Raw genomic sequence first — 15,358 nt, 5'->3', positions numbered from 1 at the left:
AGTTGAGTCACTTTGGGAAGACAATCTAAAGCAGTCTCTGTTTTCTTGTTCTCCCAAGCTGCTCCCGAGCTCGTACTAACACGCTGAATGGCATGCTTGAATATTACTTGAGAATATATTTGACTGTGTTACAGACTAAGGGACATTCTCTGCTGATAGGTGAAGGTACATTCTCTGCTGATAGACGTCCACGCCTCGAAGGAAGTCGATCCACGGATTAGGCCTTGGAAACCGTTTCCTTCATTTACTGAAACCGATTTAGAGTGCTTTATTTAGCCGTGGAGGGTAACAACTGAAAATATGAAATAAACACAAGTAAAGACTCTCTAAAAAAAAAAAAAAAAAAACAGCATTGTTGTTCAGCTTTTCATTTCGCCATTTGTTGATTCACTCAAAGAGCAAGTAACGTAATATGGGTCAAGTGATCAGTTTGATATCAATATTTTGTGATACACCGTCATATTTACATTATTTGTACAGTACGAATGATTTGCTTTGGTACCTGGTCAAACTTAAGCTCTCCTCTGTCTGCACTTCTCCTATAGCAAATTCGCACGCAGCAGCTTCTTCCCCTCACCTGCCTAAATGCTGTGCTCAGTCGGCTAGTGTCCGAGCTCGGATCATACCAAAATTAGGGGGAATTTACGACTGTGCGCTATGTGCTTCGAATAGTGTGTGCAGTTTTTGTTTTATACAGTTGTCAGCCAGGCATCTAACTATGAAACAAATTACAGTCTGACCCGGCCTTAAGCCCAGCAACCCCCCCTCCGACACCGGCCTTAAGCCCAGTAACCCCCCCTCCGACACCGGGCTTAAGCCCAGTAAGCCCCCCCCCTCCATGAGTCAAACTACAATATATTTCACAAAATTCCAATATCTATCTCCTAGCAACCTATGTCCTCGTTTACAAATGGCAGTGAGAGATGAATAAAGTGATAAAGTTGAGGGTACTATAAAGGATTCAAAAGGTAATTGAATATTTTTTCTATACATTGTTCTTTCTTGTGTTTTACTTTAAGATGAAACGGTTGATAAAATACTTTACTTAATACTTCACTTATTTATTGTCTAATTATTATTGCCGATGTAACCATCAAGGTATGTAAGACATGAATCGCTAACGGAGCCAAGATGGCGACCGAGGTAGACGCTGTTCTCCGATGGTAAAAAACACAAAGGTGATATAACTCTTGCTGATGTGCAAAACAACATTGCTACTTTAATTAATGAGCGCTCTGGATAATCTGGAGGCTATGGTCATGAAGAAGTCTATTGGCTTCATGTTCTTGGAAGTAGAATCTTTGAAGAATGTCACCAAAACAGTTAAAGCTACTTGTAAGAAAAACAGCAGCAGATTGTCTCAAGTAGAACTGAAAGTCAACGAAGTTGAAAGATACCATCGGAGATGGAACCTCAGGCTCTCAGGTGTCCCTGAGCAAAAGCAAGAAGACATCTCCAGAAAAGTACTCGACATCTAACTCGGCGATGTTAACATTCCTCCAGATCCTTCACTAGACAGATGGCCACCTAGCTCAAATAACTCTGTCCTGTTGTTTAAATACATTTATGCAAAAAATTTCATTTAATAGACATTTGGAGAATTTAAAAACCCTAAAGCCAGACTATTTACATGGAGTAACAAATCCAACTCTTCTAAATCCCGTATTGACTTCTGGTTAGTCTCTGATTACTTAGAAATAATGTTATAGTCAATATAATGCCAACTCCACTCACGGACCACAAAGCAGTATCACTTCAAGTCTTTCTCAATCCTAATGCTGCCCAAACTTGTAGGAGCTGCTACTAGAAACTTAATAATTCCCTTCTAACACATGAAAAAGTGATTGAAGATATTTTGTCATTAATGAAACGTTTCTGGGATAAAGCCCTAATCAGTCATCTCTGTCAAAATTTGGAACTCTTCGAATTTGAAGCCGCCTCATATTTAAGAGAGTATGGCTCATCTGCAGCAAAACAAACTCTCTTTTTAAAACATGCTTCACAGGTGCAGATAGCTATTAACACAATTAATGCCTTTACTTTAGCTTCAGGACTCCACTTAAACATTGGCAAATGTGAACTGCTTGCCCTTAGAAATTGTACCAGTCTATCTGTTGCTGGCATCCCAGTGAAAGAGTCTGTCACTTACCTTGGTATCATCATTAATAAAAATCAATCCACCAGGTTCTTCCATAATTTCACTCCAATTTTGAATAAAACATAAGCTAAATGCTTAGCTGCAGTGGGATTTATCCAGTAAAGGGAGAGTTTTACTCATGAAAGCGTAGGGATTATCTCGTCTAACTTATGCTTGTGTTTTTGTTGTTTCTTTTATCTTTTCTGAGTTCTCTCTTTGTTATGAGAAAATACTGTTTGGTTTCTTTAAGTACCCCACGGACAGGGCAAACAAATTTTAATTTATTAATTTACTGATATTACTGGCTAAATTTCATATACATAAATTGAAATTTTCTAACGCAAAACCATCCTTTCAGTGCTTTTTAAATGAAACCAAACAATATGTTAGAACCATACAACATTCCCAAAATGTAAACGCTGTCAAAACCATAAACCTATGTTCCCTGTTCAATGTTATGTGATTCTTTACTAGACTGCTCTGTTTTGGTTTTTACCAAACCCCCGGACACTGTGTTTTTGTAATTTGGATCTATATTTTGTGCTTTGTCAATAAAGCTTATTCAAAAAAAAAAAAAAAAAAAGAACCGCTAACTTCCAACCTGTGGAATGCACCTGTTAGTGACTTTTCTCCTCTCGCGAGATTTCGGATTGCGCAGTGGAGAACAGCCGTCCGCCATCACTGCATACAAGCTAACACTAGCCAAAACCACTGAGGAGAACGACTGACAACAACACAACAGACACACAGGGCGACCTAATTCCCACAGGGGAGGTCACCGAGTTTCTCTGTCGCTTTCCGGGCGCTGAAAGCAAATTAGCAGCTGCCTTTCATGTAGTCTTTAAGTCAACTTAGAAAGGATAGTCGTTGCAACTAATCATGTCCAACCTAAAAAGCGGCCCCAAGAAGGACACCAAGATGAGGATACGAGCCTTTCCTGTGAGTACTGAAAACTGTATGAGCTTTGTAAAATGAGCCGAAACTATGAGACGAGTCAGGGGATGACAGGTCTTTATGCTAGTAATTGCCTGCTAACTAGTTGCTCAATCGAAGAAAAAAAATGTCACTCAAGCGAAAACTGCTTCAATCTCAGCAGTTACCTTGGGCGTATTATCGTGCAGTTTAATTAATGCTAGCTGGCTTATTGGTTTATAAATGTCACCGTCATTTGTCATGAGCTTATGTTAGCATTAATTGAAACTTCAGTGAGAAGATTGCTAGCTAAGTAGCGGGCCTGGCCGTGTTAGCTGTCTTGACATTTGCTAAGTCAGTCTGCAGGTATCAGTGCGCTATGGTAACGATAAGCAGGGTTGTTTGTTGCTATTTATTCACGCTATGCTTTTGCTTCCGCCCGCGGAGGATATCAACACACATTGTCATGCAGAGTTAGCTGGAGAGCTAGCGCAACTTCATCCCAACAAGGTGCTAAAGTAAACATGGTCAAAATAACTTGAACAGGTTATGGTGTTGATGTTGGCCAACCCATCACAGCCACCCCTACCACAAATTCACACTTAGACGTTTGCATATAAGCATCTGATCAAGCCTGATACATTTAGGACAGTTTAGAAAAAGAAAAACCCAAAACAGATGATGAAGCAAAAATAAGAATGATTTTGTCAGTAGCTAGCGAGGTATATTTGGCCAAAAAAGAGAAAAAAATGAAATGGTCCATTGTTTAATGAACACACAATCAAGATATGGATGATGATCCTAAACACCTTTTCAAAATGCATAATAGACTCCCTTAAGAGATAAAAGCTTTACCACGCCATTTACAGTCCCAGTAATATGCAACTGTCAGAAAAAACGGTATTTATAGAAGGAAAAAAAAATTGAGAAAACATTTCTAGCAGATTGAACAGCTTGGCTCTTGTTCTCCACTGAAATCAGGTTAAGATTTCTGCTGAGAGAATTCACATCTACTTCCTACTTACCTACCTCTTTTATAGGTACAGTTGTTTTCAAATGGTATGACTCAGTGGCCTTATTTCTTGATTTAGAGAGTTTAATTGTTTGTCATAAATTAAGAAAAAAAGTTATTATTATTTTTATGAAGCAGAAAGCAGGGCGTTTGGTAACCTGTTAAACAAGCCACCCTTGCTTGTTTTTGGCATAATATTCAGGTTCAGAGATGTGGCTTTCAACATTCCTACACTAATTTCCAACAGAAGGGAGAAAAAAAGTTATGTCTTTATATTTTTACAAAACAGTTACTGACCATATGCAAGAGTATACAAAAGACATGAGATACATCAGATAGACCTGCTTTGGAAAGACTAATCCTTTTTCATTGTAAACAAAAAAGGCATTAATCAAAGTATCTGAATTTAATATTTGTCTCTCACAGATGACAATGGATGAGAAATATGTGAACAACATCTGGGACCTTCTAAAGAATGCTATCCAGGAGATTCAGAGGAAAAACAACAGTGGACTGAGCTTTGAGGAGCTGTACAGGAACGCCTACACAATGGTGCTCCACAAACATGGGGAGAAGCTGTACACAGGCCTGAGGGAGGTGGTCACTGAGCACCTCATCAACAAGGTAAAGAAACTTTCATCAGTTTCAAAGTATTTTAGACAATGATGAGAATCGATCTGAAAAGAAGACAATTATTCATAATACCACACCAGATGTTGAGATGACTTTATTTGACTATTTATATCTTCAGGTACGGGAAGATGTCCTAAACTCCTTAAATAATAATTTTCTGCAAACACTGAATCAGGCCTGGAATGACCACCAGACTGCCATGGTCATGATCAGAGACATCCTCATGTACATGGTAGGTATGCTTTTGTGTTTTAGTCATACTCCTCATGTAAAAAGTTCTGAAGCTGGACATCAGTAATTGTAAAAGATCTTTAAGATTTCATAGAGCATTTGTAACTTTTGTTTGGTGTTTTTGCACATGGAAATAATTTTGTGATATTTAAGGGATGGTCATTTGTGTTAACAGTAGACGTAAACGGCTTCTTTCACTCCTCAGATGGTTTGAAAGAGGAGTGAAAGAAGTCATTTACGTCCACTGTGAGCGACTATCTTTAAACAGAGGCGGTGGTTTACGACACCAACTGTCTGCCATCTATAATCCAGTTTTGCGATCCCTTCCCAGACGCCTTAACGCCTACTCACATCCTGGGTCATCTGACCTCAGGAAATCACATGATAGGGTGGGGCCAGGTTTCACAATGAGCTCACCCGAAACCCTGGCTGATTGTGACTCACACCCGCTTTCACACCTTGGCTCATGTGATTAGGTAGAGAATCATCAGGGGGTCCGTTGTCCCTCTTTGGGGGGAAACTCCCACTGGGTTTAAATCTGGGACTCTCCACCATTTGACCTTAGAACTGAAGAAGCTTCTCGTATGAGAGGTGAAACGTCTTCAAGCAACTCAAAGAAGTCCAGACGCTTTTCTTTCCAAGCTCCTTAGAAAACAGTAGGGTAAACAATGGTACCGTCAGTACAGAGACTACACAGCTGTCCTGGAGTTCTTTAGTTCTGTACTGTCCTCTTTCTTTAGCCCAGACAGTGGGTTTTTTTTGTTTGTTTTAATCTACTGAAGGCTGATAACCTACCTTATTGGAAGCCACTTCTTACTTTGTAAATTTACATATGCTACTATGTATTTGTATAATCGCAGTACAGCAAATCCATCCCTTTTTTCATACCATAGTTTATCATAGTACATATTTTCATAGAAAACTGCATCTTCTGTTCTCATGTCTTCTAGGACAGGGTCTATGTTCAGCAAAACAATGTGGAAAATGTCTACAACCTTGGCCTCATCATATTCAGAGACCAGGTGGTGCGCTACGGCTGCATTCGGGATCACCTCCGACAGACCTTACTGGACATGATTGCACGGGAAAGAAAGGGAGAGGTTGTAGACAGGTGTGAAAGAATAGTGCTTCACTTCTTGGTCTTTAGAACACTTTTACTGCAGAACTGAAAATTTGTTCAAGTACAAAATTGAGTGATGGGCTAGTTTCCTGGCCTTATTTCGAATGCTCTACAATTCATTGCAGGGGAGCTATCAGAAATGCCTGCCAGATGCTGATGATTCTAGGCCTAGATGGCAGGTCTGTATACGAGGAGGACTTTGAGGGTCCTTTCTTAGATATGTCAGCAGAATTTTTCCAGGTGAGTCTGTGCTATGCACTTTTTACTCCATCTTTTTGTTGCTATTCTAAATAATTTCTATAACAACACATAATATGTGCTTGTTTCAGATGGAAAGCCAAAAGTTCTTAGCAGAAAACTGTGCCAGTGTCTACATAAAGAAGGTAGAGGCCAGAATCAATGAAGAGATTGAGCGAGTTATGCATTGCCTGGACAAGTCCACAGAGGAACCCATTGTCAAAGTAGTGGAAAGGGAGCTAATTTCAAAACACATGAAGACCATTGTGGAGATGGAGAACTCTGGCTTGGTCCATATGCTTAAGAATGGCAAGACGGAAGGTAAAAGCATTAAATCATTCATGACTTTTCTGTGCACGTAATTCAGAAATAAAAAAAATTAAAAAAAACAGCAAAGAATTTCCTTTCTCATTGTTTTTTACTTCACGTCTCACTCTCAGACCTGGCATGCATGTACAAGCTGTTTAGTCGTGTGCCAAATGGCCTGAAAACAATGTGCGAGTGTATGAGCTCTTACTTGAGAGAGCAAGGCAAAGCTCTGGTGTCAGAAGAGGGAGAGGGCAAGAACCCCGTTGACTACATTCAGGTATGCCTCTGGTATCTGAAAAAAGTGTAGCATTAGAAGATTTAAATATCAGGTTAATCATGCTTAAAGTACCAAGAGAGACTTGTATCGTGCTGGATTACATAACTTCTTTGTTACCACCGTTTGAACAGGGTTTGCTAGACCTGAAAACACGATTTGATCGGTTCCTCCTCGAGGCCTTCAACAACGACAGACTCTTCAAACAAACTATAGCTGGAGACTTTGAGTATTTCCTGAACCTCAACTCCCGCTCTCCAGAGTACCTTTCACTCTTTATTGATGACAAGCTCAAGAAGGGAGTCAAAGGGGTGAGTGGCTTCTTCAGAAACCTTGAGTAGATCTGGAAGTCATTTAGAGTTTTCTGTTAGCAGTTGACTTCTACTTTTTATCTTGTTTCTGCCCTTTTCTTGTTTGAATAGTTGACGGAACAGGAAGTGGAGTCGATTCTTGACAAGGCCATGGTGTTGTTCCGGTTTATGCAGGAGAAGGATGTTTTTGAAAGGTACTACAAGCAGCATTTGGGTCGTCGGCTGCTCAGTAACAAGAGTGTCTCAGACGACTCAGAAAAGAACATGATCTCTAAGCTCAAGGTAAAAACCATTCAAAAAGTAGTAGTTTTGTATATAAATTTATGCACGGGACTTGTACATTCTCATATCATTTATCTCGTGCTTCCTCTCTTCACCTGTCTAAATCTTTGTCAGAGGGTTCACGTCATTTTCTTCATCTCTTTCTGTTACAGACAGAGTGCGGCTGTCAGTTCACCTCAAAACTGGAAGGGATGTTCAGAGACATGAGCATCTCCAACACTACCATGGATGAGTTCAGGCAACACATACAAACTACATCAGTAAGTCAGTCAGAAAAACAAGGCACACAGAAAAACCCAGCACAGCTGACGAACTCTATGATAGCACAGCAGGATTTCAGATATAGAGCCTCATACACCCACGCATTGCACATTCATACAGCTACACAGCACATCCTTGCATGTTCAACTTAGGCACACACTTTATTTTGAAATATGTTCTGTCAGTGCCTTATCTCCACACTTTGTGATGTTTGGTGTCATGTCTCACAATAAAATTAAAAAGAAGAAGTCATTGTTTAGGTTATTATTTAGAAGTCCTGTTTTAAAGCATGACTAGAGAGCATTAACTCGTGGTCACAAAGCACATTTAGATTAGAAGTCAAAGTTCTTCTCGAGTCCAGAGTGCTGATGTGATCGTCTCTGCCTCACCCCAAAGGAACATTTGAACATATCAAATGCTAATTTACTTCATGAATACAGTAATCTCAGAAAGATAAGTACACTGACCCACATCTTTACTTGGTATACAATAGTAGACATGCCTTAAACTACACAGTGGAGGCTTTACTGTGTATATGCGTTAGTCAAACAACATGATTGGCTCATAGGGTCATTAATTTAGCTGTTGATTGTCTCTTTTGGGGCCAAATTCTCCCATTGATTTTTTTTTTTTTTTCTTTATTCAGGATTTGTTGAGTACCATCTCTCTCTGTCTCGCTCTCTTACTCTGTCTGATACCAGATATTCTGCATTGAAGCTGTAATGGGTGTGTAGTCATGTTATCTGCTTTTCATGTACGTGTTCCAGGCATCTTTAAGTGGTGTGGACCTCACAGTAAGAGTCCTAACTACTGGCTACTGGCCCACACAGTCTGCAACACCTAAATGCACCATCCCCCCTGCTCCCAGACACGCCTTTGAAGTCTTCAGACGGTAATCCTCTTTCTTCATATGTTTTGCAATACAAAGAAGATCTCAGTGTACTTTTAATTTATTGGTTTTCACCGCCTTTGTTTTTATTTACCAGATTTTACCTAGCTAAGCACAGTGGTAGACAGCTCACATTACAACATCACATGGGAGGAGCTGACCTAAACGCAACTTTCTATGGAGCTGTTAAAAAGGTAGATTCTGCATTTCAAAACTGCTTTAGTATTGAAATTAAAATCAGTATCATTGAGGATTTTCATAATCTTTCTGTTAAGCAGCAAAACATGTTTTTTAAACCTTCTCCATGTGCAGGAGGATGGTTCAGAGTTGGGTATGGGAGGTGCCCAGGTGACAGGGTCTAACACCCGCAAGCACATTCTACAGGTCTCCACCTTCCAGATGACCATCCTCATGCTCTTCAACAACAGAGAAAAGTGCACTTTTGAGGTGGGAACACACTTTTTATATGGCTGCACTCTACCATTATATGACTTAATGTCTTTATATATGTGTGTTTTTGTACATATTGGTGTCACAGTTTTTGACTTAAAGCCAATTTTCTTTTTTTTTCTACAGGAGATTCAGCAGGAGACAGATATTCCAGAGCGAGAGTTGGTGCGAGCATTACAGTCTTTAGCATGTGGGAAACCCACACAGCGAATTCTCACTAAGGAGCCCAAGTCCAAGGAGATAGAAAATGGACACGTGTTTACAGTCAACGATCAGTTTACCTCGAGACTGCACAGAGTCAAAATTCAGACAGGTGAGCAAAGGCTGTGTGTAATGCACCAGAGCTCGCTGATGTCTTGTGTCTTTTCCGGGACCCTTTCTGTCCGTCTCGGCTGACACTCCAGGATATATGGGTCATCACCGCTGTGCTTTTTAAAAATATAATAGTATTTCATATTAGTACTTATATTATCTAATACTGACTGATTCAGTACCACAAGTAGAATATCATACAGCTTTTTAACTCAAAATAAAAACACAATAATTTACTTTAATTTTTATTTTTAATTTTTAAAAAAAAAATTTTTTATTTAGGGCTATGCATAAGTAAAGGCTTCTGTTCTGAAATACTTACTGTTACATGGTGGCTGTGTAACCATAGCATTCTTTGAAGTGGAGTTAGGACACTTCCTTTCTGTAATACAGTTCCTGTATCCAATTTTTCCAGTTGCTGCTAAACAAGGTGAATCAGACCCTGAAAGGAAAGAGACTCGGCAGAAAGTGGATGACGACAGGAAGCACGAGATTGAGGCAGCCATTGTCCGAATCATGAAGTCGAGGAAGAAGATGCAACACAATGTCCTGGTTGCAGAGGTAAGGAACTCGTCCATTTTACAGAATCCATTTTCATTTTTCAAATAATGAACAACAATTTTAATGCTGTTACTTTCTGTTCTTCTTTTTTTTTTTTTGTGTGTTTGCTCAGGTCACTCAGCAGCTCCGGGCACGTTTTCTTCCGAGCCCTGTGGTAATCAAAAAGCGGATAGAGGGACTTATAGAAAGAGAATACTTGGCGAGGACACCAGAGGACCGTAAAGTGTACACCTACGTTGCGTAGAAGATGAACTGTGAAGGAGACGAGGAAGAGACTGGACTGGAGGGAGGGGGAGGGGTAGTTGTTTTTCTTTGGACTGTTGTTACGCATGGACTGGAAGTTTCTTTTAGAGACAGACACTGGGAACCCGACTCATCGCCCCTTCCAAAAAAATACAGTAAAAACATAAATGGGGAATAAAAATCTTACTACAGGAAAAAAGAATCCATCGAAATCTTCTAGATGATTTTTAAATCTGACCAAACTTCCTGTTTCCTGAGAGTTTTAACATGGATGGATCCAGCTTCAAGCTTTTCACTGTTTTACCCTTGTAGAGCTCAAACTTGAAAAGAATCCCTTGGGAAAAATGTGAATGCACCACTTATTTTTTTGGCTCAATACTGTATAAAAATAAAATTATTTAAAAAAAAAAAAAAAAAGGAAAAAAAAAAAAGGAAAATGTGGATTCTTACAAAATAACGATTATGAAATGCTGGAGTTTTTCAAGCAAGCAATTGCAAAAAGTCCACTAATTTACTGGTGTTTGTCAACCAGCTGTGACGGATCAGTATGAAAGGAAGCGGGCTGAGAGGGAGCGTTTACTGCTCTCTGCTGACCCTTTGTGGAAATAGCATTTAAATCCACACCCAGACAGTTGAGGATGAAAACATCTAGTTTATCCCGCTGCTCTGCAAGAACACAAGTACAGTCTTTTCTCCCAATGGACACAACGCTGTCATCTGGTGTTTATATAGAAGAAAGTGTTTCCTTCCCAGCACGCTTGGTCATGGTTCAGTTATCTGAATTTGAGATAATAGGCATTTCCCCCCCCCCCCACATTCCATCTGTTAGGTTGGGTTTATACTGCCGTAATATTGTGCAAATATGTAACAATGTGGCGCCATAAAGGAGACTGAGCAATCAGGTGCAGAAAAGCCATTTTTTTCCTATTTTATCAAACATCAACTGCACATCTGAGATTTAAGCACTGTTGACATTTGTGCAAATTTCCAAATATAAAGCACGAGTCAGAAATCTGTTTTTGTAATGTAAATATACAAGACATGAGTGCACATGCAATCAAGTCAGTTATTTCGTCTTTAATCAATATTTTGTGACACTACAGAACGCAGTTTCATAAACATGCAACTGTTGCTGTAGACAGGAGGCTTGTTAAGAATCGACGACACCTTTTCCAGTAGCTGGTCATATGGTTATGACGTAGCAGACAAACTAGACAAACTGTGGTCTACAAGGTCCAGCGGGATCTGCGTCAGCTTGCAACTGAAAATCTTTGGATAGATTCTCCAATTGAGTCATGAAACTCTGAATCTCCTCAGCCGAACTGTGAGTCCAAGCCAGAGGGAGGTGGGTGGGAACAGGCTTCCGATCTGCAACACATGTAAGCTGTCAGAACTGGTGGCGCCAGACGATGACGATGCTTGAGTTGACCTGAGAAGGTTAACAGAAAATATGGTGGAGCCCGTCACATTTTGTGTTGTTTACCTTGAAAGAACTGCCCGCTGCGTGTTCTGGAAGCCACCCTGGACAAAGCCAACCACACGACTGTGTCGGCTCCTTGTTCTACAGTACGCAGCCTGTCCTCCATCATCCGGTGGAACTGAGGCATTGATGTAGAAACAGCTGGAAACAAGGAGAAAATAGATCTAGCTGTTAATTGTATTTGTGGTTTTTGAGAAAGGAGGAAGACTAATTAAGATACAGTTCAAGAAAAACTGCAACTGTTGCTCAAATGAGTGTACCTGGTGTATCTACCCAGCCTGGATGCATGACAGAAAAGTGAATGACAGGATTGGCTTTGGCCCACTGTTCTGTCAGCACCACCTGCTGTCTCTGAAAAGGAACAACACAATGTGGCCTCTTTACATCTTACGTCAGTCTTCTCCATTACTTTAAATGACCTACAGTGGGGCAAAAAAGTACTTAGTCAGCCACCGATTGTGCAAGTTCCCCCACCTAAAATGATGACAGAGGTCAGTAATTTGCACCAGAGGTACACTTCAACTGTGAGAGACAGAATGTGAAAAAAAAAAAATCCATGAATCCACATGGTAGGATTTGTAAAGAATTTATTCGTAAATCAGGGTGGAAAATAAGTATTTGGTCAATAACAAAAATACAACTCAATACTTTGTAACATAACCTTTGTTGGCAATAACAGAGGTCAAATGTTTACTATAGGTCTTTACCAGGTTTGCACACACAGTAGCTGGTATTTTGGCCCATTCCTCCATGCAGATCTTCTCGAGAGCAGTGATGTTTTGGGGCTGTCGCCGAGCAACACGGACTTTCAACTCCCGCCACAGATTTTCTATGGGGTTGAGGTCTGGAGACTGGCTAGGCCACTCCAGGACTTTCAAATGCTTCTTACGGAGCCACTCCTTTGTTGCCCGGGCGGTGTGTTTTGGATCATTGTCATGTTGGAAGACCCAGCCTCGTTTCATCTTCAAAGTTCTCACTGATGGAAGGAGGTTTTGGCTCAAAATCTCACGATACATGGCCCCATTCATTCTGTCCTTAACACGGATCAGTCGTCCTGTCCCCTTGGCAGAAAAACAGCCCCATAGCATGATGTTTCCACCCCCATGCTTCACAGTAGGTATGGTGTTCTTGGGATGCAACTCAGTATTCGTCTTCCTCCAAACACGACGAGTTGAGTTTATACCAAAAAGTTCTACTTTGGTTTCATCTGACCACATGACATTCTCCCAATCCTCTGCTGTATCATCCATGTGCTCTCTGGCAAACTTCAGACGAGCCTGGACATGCACTGGCTTCAGCAGCGGAACACGTCTAGCACTGCGGGATTTGATTCCCTGCCGTTGTAGTGTGTTACTGATGGTGACCTTTGTTACTTTGGTCCCAGCTCTCTGCAGGTCATTCACCAGGTCCCCCCGTGTGGTTCTGGGATCTTTGCTCACCGTTCTCATGATCATTTTGACCCCACGGGATGAGATCTTGCGTGGAGCCCCAGATCGAGGGAGATTATCAGTGGTCTTGTATGTCTTCCATTTTCTGATGATTGCTCCCACAGTTGATTTTTTTTCACACCAAGCTGCTTGCCTATTGTAGATTCACTCTTCCCAGTCTGGTGCAGGTCTACAATACTTTTCCTGGTGTCCTTCGAAAGCTCTTTGGTCTTGGCCATGGCGGAGTTTGGAGTCTGACTGTTTGAGGCTGTGGACAGGTGTCTTTTATACAGATGAGTTCAAACAGGTGCCATTCATACAGGTAACGAGTGGGGGACAGAAAAGCTTCTTACAGAAGACGTTACAGGTCTGTGAGAGCCAGAGATTTTCCTTGTTTGAGGTGACCAAATACTTATTTTCCACCCTGATTTACGAATAAATTCTTTACAAATCCTACCATGTGGATTCATGGATTTTTTCACATTCTGTCTCTCACAGTTGAAGTGTACCTCTGGTGCAAATTACTGACCTCTGTCATCATTTTAGGTGGGGGAACTTGCACAATCAGTTGCTGACTAAATACTTTTTTGCCCCACTGTATATAACCAGTCAGACATGGTATTGTGCAATGTAAAGCAGATTCAAACTTAATTTTTAAAAACTCTGGACCACACCTTCCTGTCTTACCTTGTTCTGTGCGTAGACCATAACGGCATCAAAGTAGCCCTTTGCCGACTGCAAGTCATCGACCTCGAGTTTCTGTACCAGCATGCCTCCTGAGGACACAGTGATCTAATAGGCAGGAGGGGGAATAAATACATCAGTGTGCTTACAACACCATGACCCACTACAACGTGGACAAGAGTGGCATTATGCTGTCTGCACTATACAGATGAACACTTTGTTTGTGTGCACTTATGCGTGTAATCATACCACTCTTGGATCCCGGCTCTTCTGTAAAAGTGGTATAAGAGTCTGTGTGAGAATATACACCCCTGAAAAAGGAAATTAAAAAATTGAAAAATTGTTATGCAAGACAACAGTCTGACCATCAGAAGAAAATCTCACCCATAGTGTTGGTGGCAAAGTTCTTCTCCAGCCCTTCAGTGTTCAGCTCTCTCTTGTGCACCATACACCCTGCATTGTTTATCTGCCAAAGCAGAGAAAAGTCCAATCACACAACTTAGTCTAAACCATTAACACAGTTAGCTTAGGAAAGAGGATATGAAATCTATTTATTGTAATAAAGAATAAAGGTGATACATGCCAAACCATTCAGTGATGGATACTGCTTCTTGAAGGCCTCTGCAAACTCCCAGACTTTGCGTGACTGGGACATGTCCACAGTATGGATGTATACTTCCTAGAATATGAAGATTAGGCATCACTTTGTTTCTCATAAATCAGGGGATTTTTTATTTGCTTTTTACTTTCTGTATTCAAAGTCAATATTCTCACCGTGTTCCCAGATTTAGTAACAATGTCTTCTTTGGCTTCTTCTGCTTTATCTTTGTTCCTACAAACCATGTGGACCGTGCCACCTGGAGACAAAGCATCAGGTTTTATTTGCTATCATTATGTGGTGATGTTTGACAGATAACACAACCCTCCGGCGTGTACCTTTCTTGGCTATAGCCACGGCTGTTGCTTTTCCAATTCCACTGTTGGCTCCAGTAATCATAAATGACCTCCCCACCACCGACACATCCAGGTCCCGGGGATCAAACTCTTTAGATGCCACCTCGTATCCCTTCCTACGGGCGTGCAGAAAACATGTAATAAAGGTAATGCTTCAAGGCGAGGACTGATCATTTCTCAAAAGGCGGCTTGTGATTGACAGCCTGCATTGTTGTTGAGATGATGAGACGATGAGACTGTCATCCTCAAGACACACGCGCTGTCAATAGAACTATTGTAACTGTACATAAAGGGCAGTTTGTGTGATGATTGTGCCACACAGTGATCAGACCTTTGATATGGCTCTGCGGAGCAGCTTTTAGGGTTGAATAAACAACATGAAATGCATGTCACAGGGCAGAAATCTTAATTTTAGTTTTAAAAAAAGAGAGACAGAACAAAACAATACCAAGTAAAAAGATTGATATTTACCAGGCATCTTTGGACAACATCCCTACACACAGCAGATCAGCACCAAAATGATATCCTACTGACCTTGTATATTGCTGGATTCCATTCAAAAACCAGATGGCATTTCGGTACAGAGACATGATTTCAAATGAGGAACAATCCCAAACAAAGTGCATCAAGTTTTCCAGT

The 15,358-nt window shown here is 40.8% G+C and overlaps 2 protein-coding genes across 3 annotated transcripts; one reads left to right on the top strand and one right to left on the bottom strand.

Moving 5' to 3' along the window:
* The first annotated feature begins 859 nt into the window (after nucleotides 1-859).
* LOC147308487 (cullin-3-like) lies at nucleotides 860-11,504 on the top strand. Of its 2 annotated transcripts, none has more exons than XM_086270737.1 (16): nucleotides 860-968; nucleotides 4,488-4,685; nucleotides 4,813-4,926; nucleotides 5,876-6,036; nucleotides 6,171-6,285; nucleotides 6,375-6,603; nucleotides 6,723-6,868; nucleotides 7,000-7,176; nucleotides 7,288-7,458; nucleotides 7,611-7,718; nucleotides 8,487-8,611; nucleotides 8,706-8,802; nucleotides 8,921-9,055; nucleotides 9,185-9,371; nucleotides 9,786-9,931; nucleotides 10,044-11,504. In XM_086270737.1, the coding sequence occupies exons 2-16, from the start codon at nucleotides 4,488-4,490 to the stop codon at nucleotides 10,173-10,175; spliced, it is 2,241 nt and encodes a 746-aa protein (XP_086126863.1). In that variant the 5' UTR covers nucleotides 860-968; the 3' UTR covers nucleotides 10,176-11,504. The 2 variants fall into 2 exon arrangements, with proteins under 2 accessions (XP_086126863.1, XP_086126862.1); XM_086270736.1 differs by lacking the exon at nucleotides 860-968 and adding an exon at nucleotides 2,773-3,076.
* Nucleotides 11,237-15,324, bottom strand: dhrs12lb (dehydrogenase/reductase (SDR family) member 12-like b). The gene is made up of 10 exons (XM_086270738.1): nucleotides 15,254-15,324; nucleotides 14,702-14,835; nucleotides 14,540-14,622; nucleotides 14,349-14,444; nucleotides 14,150-14,231; nucleotides 14,015-14,076; nucleotides 13,769-13,873; nucleotides 11,915-12,005; nucleotides 11,658-11,795; nucleotides 11,237-11,542 (listed from the first exon to the last, which is right to left on the bottom strand). The coding sequence occupies exons 1-10, from the start codon at nucleotides 15,307-15,309 to the stop codon at nucleotides 11,385-11,387; spliced, it is 1,005 nt and encodes a 334-aa protein (XP_086126864.1). The 5' UTR covers nucleotides 15,310-15,324; the 3' UTR covers nucleotides 11,237-11,384.
* Between the last annotated feature and the right edge of the window lie 34 nt (nucleotides 15,325-15,358).

The sequence above is a fragment of the Aulonocara sp. 'chitande type north' Nkhata Bay genome, linkage group LG18 (assembly GCF_057382095.1).
Source record: "Aulonocara sp. 'chitande type north' Nkhata Bay isolate Kocher_YH1m ecotype deep benthic linkage group LG18, A_spYH_male_GT1.1, whole genome shotgun sequence".
Taxonomy (NCBI): domain Eukaryota; kingdom Metazoa; phylum Chordata; class Actinopteri; order Cichliformes; family Cichlidae; genus Aulonocara; species Aulonocara sp. 'chitande type north' Nkhata Bay.
The sequence above is the reverse complement of the archived record's forward strand: the minus strand, read 5'-3'. Positions and strand labels throughout refer to the sequence as shown.

Coding starts and splice junctions, on each gene's coding strand:
- dhrs12lb (XM_086270738.1), bottom strand. CDS start 15,309: ATGTCTCTGTACCGAAATGCCATCTGGTTTTTGAATGGAATCCAGCAA. Junction 14,232..14,348: donor ATCCATCACTGAATGGTTTG/GCATGTATCACC, acceptor CTGCTTTGGCAG/ATAAACAATGCAGGGTGTAT. Junction 14,077..14,149: donor CTTTGCCACCAACACTATGG/GTGAGATTTTCT, acceptor TTCCTTTTTCAG/GGGTGTATATTCTCACACAG.
- LOC147308487 (XM_086270736.1), top strand. CDS start 3,017: ATGTCCAACCTAAAAAGCGGCCCCAAGAAGGACACCAAGATGAGGATA. Junction 3,077..4,487: donor TGAGGATACGAGCCTTTCCT/GTGAGTACTGAA, acceptor TGTCTCTCACAG/ATGACAATGGATGAGAAATA. Junction 8,803..8,920: donor TCTATGGAGCTGTTAAAAAG/GTAGATTCTGCA, acceptor CTCCATGTGCAG/GAGGATGGTTCAGAGTTGGG.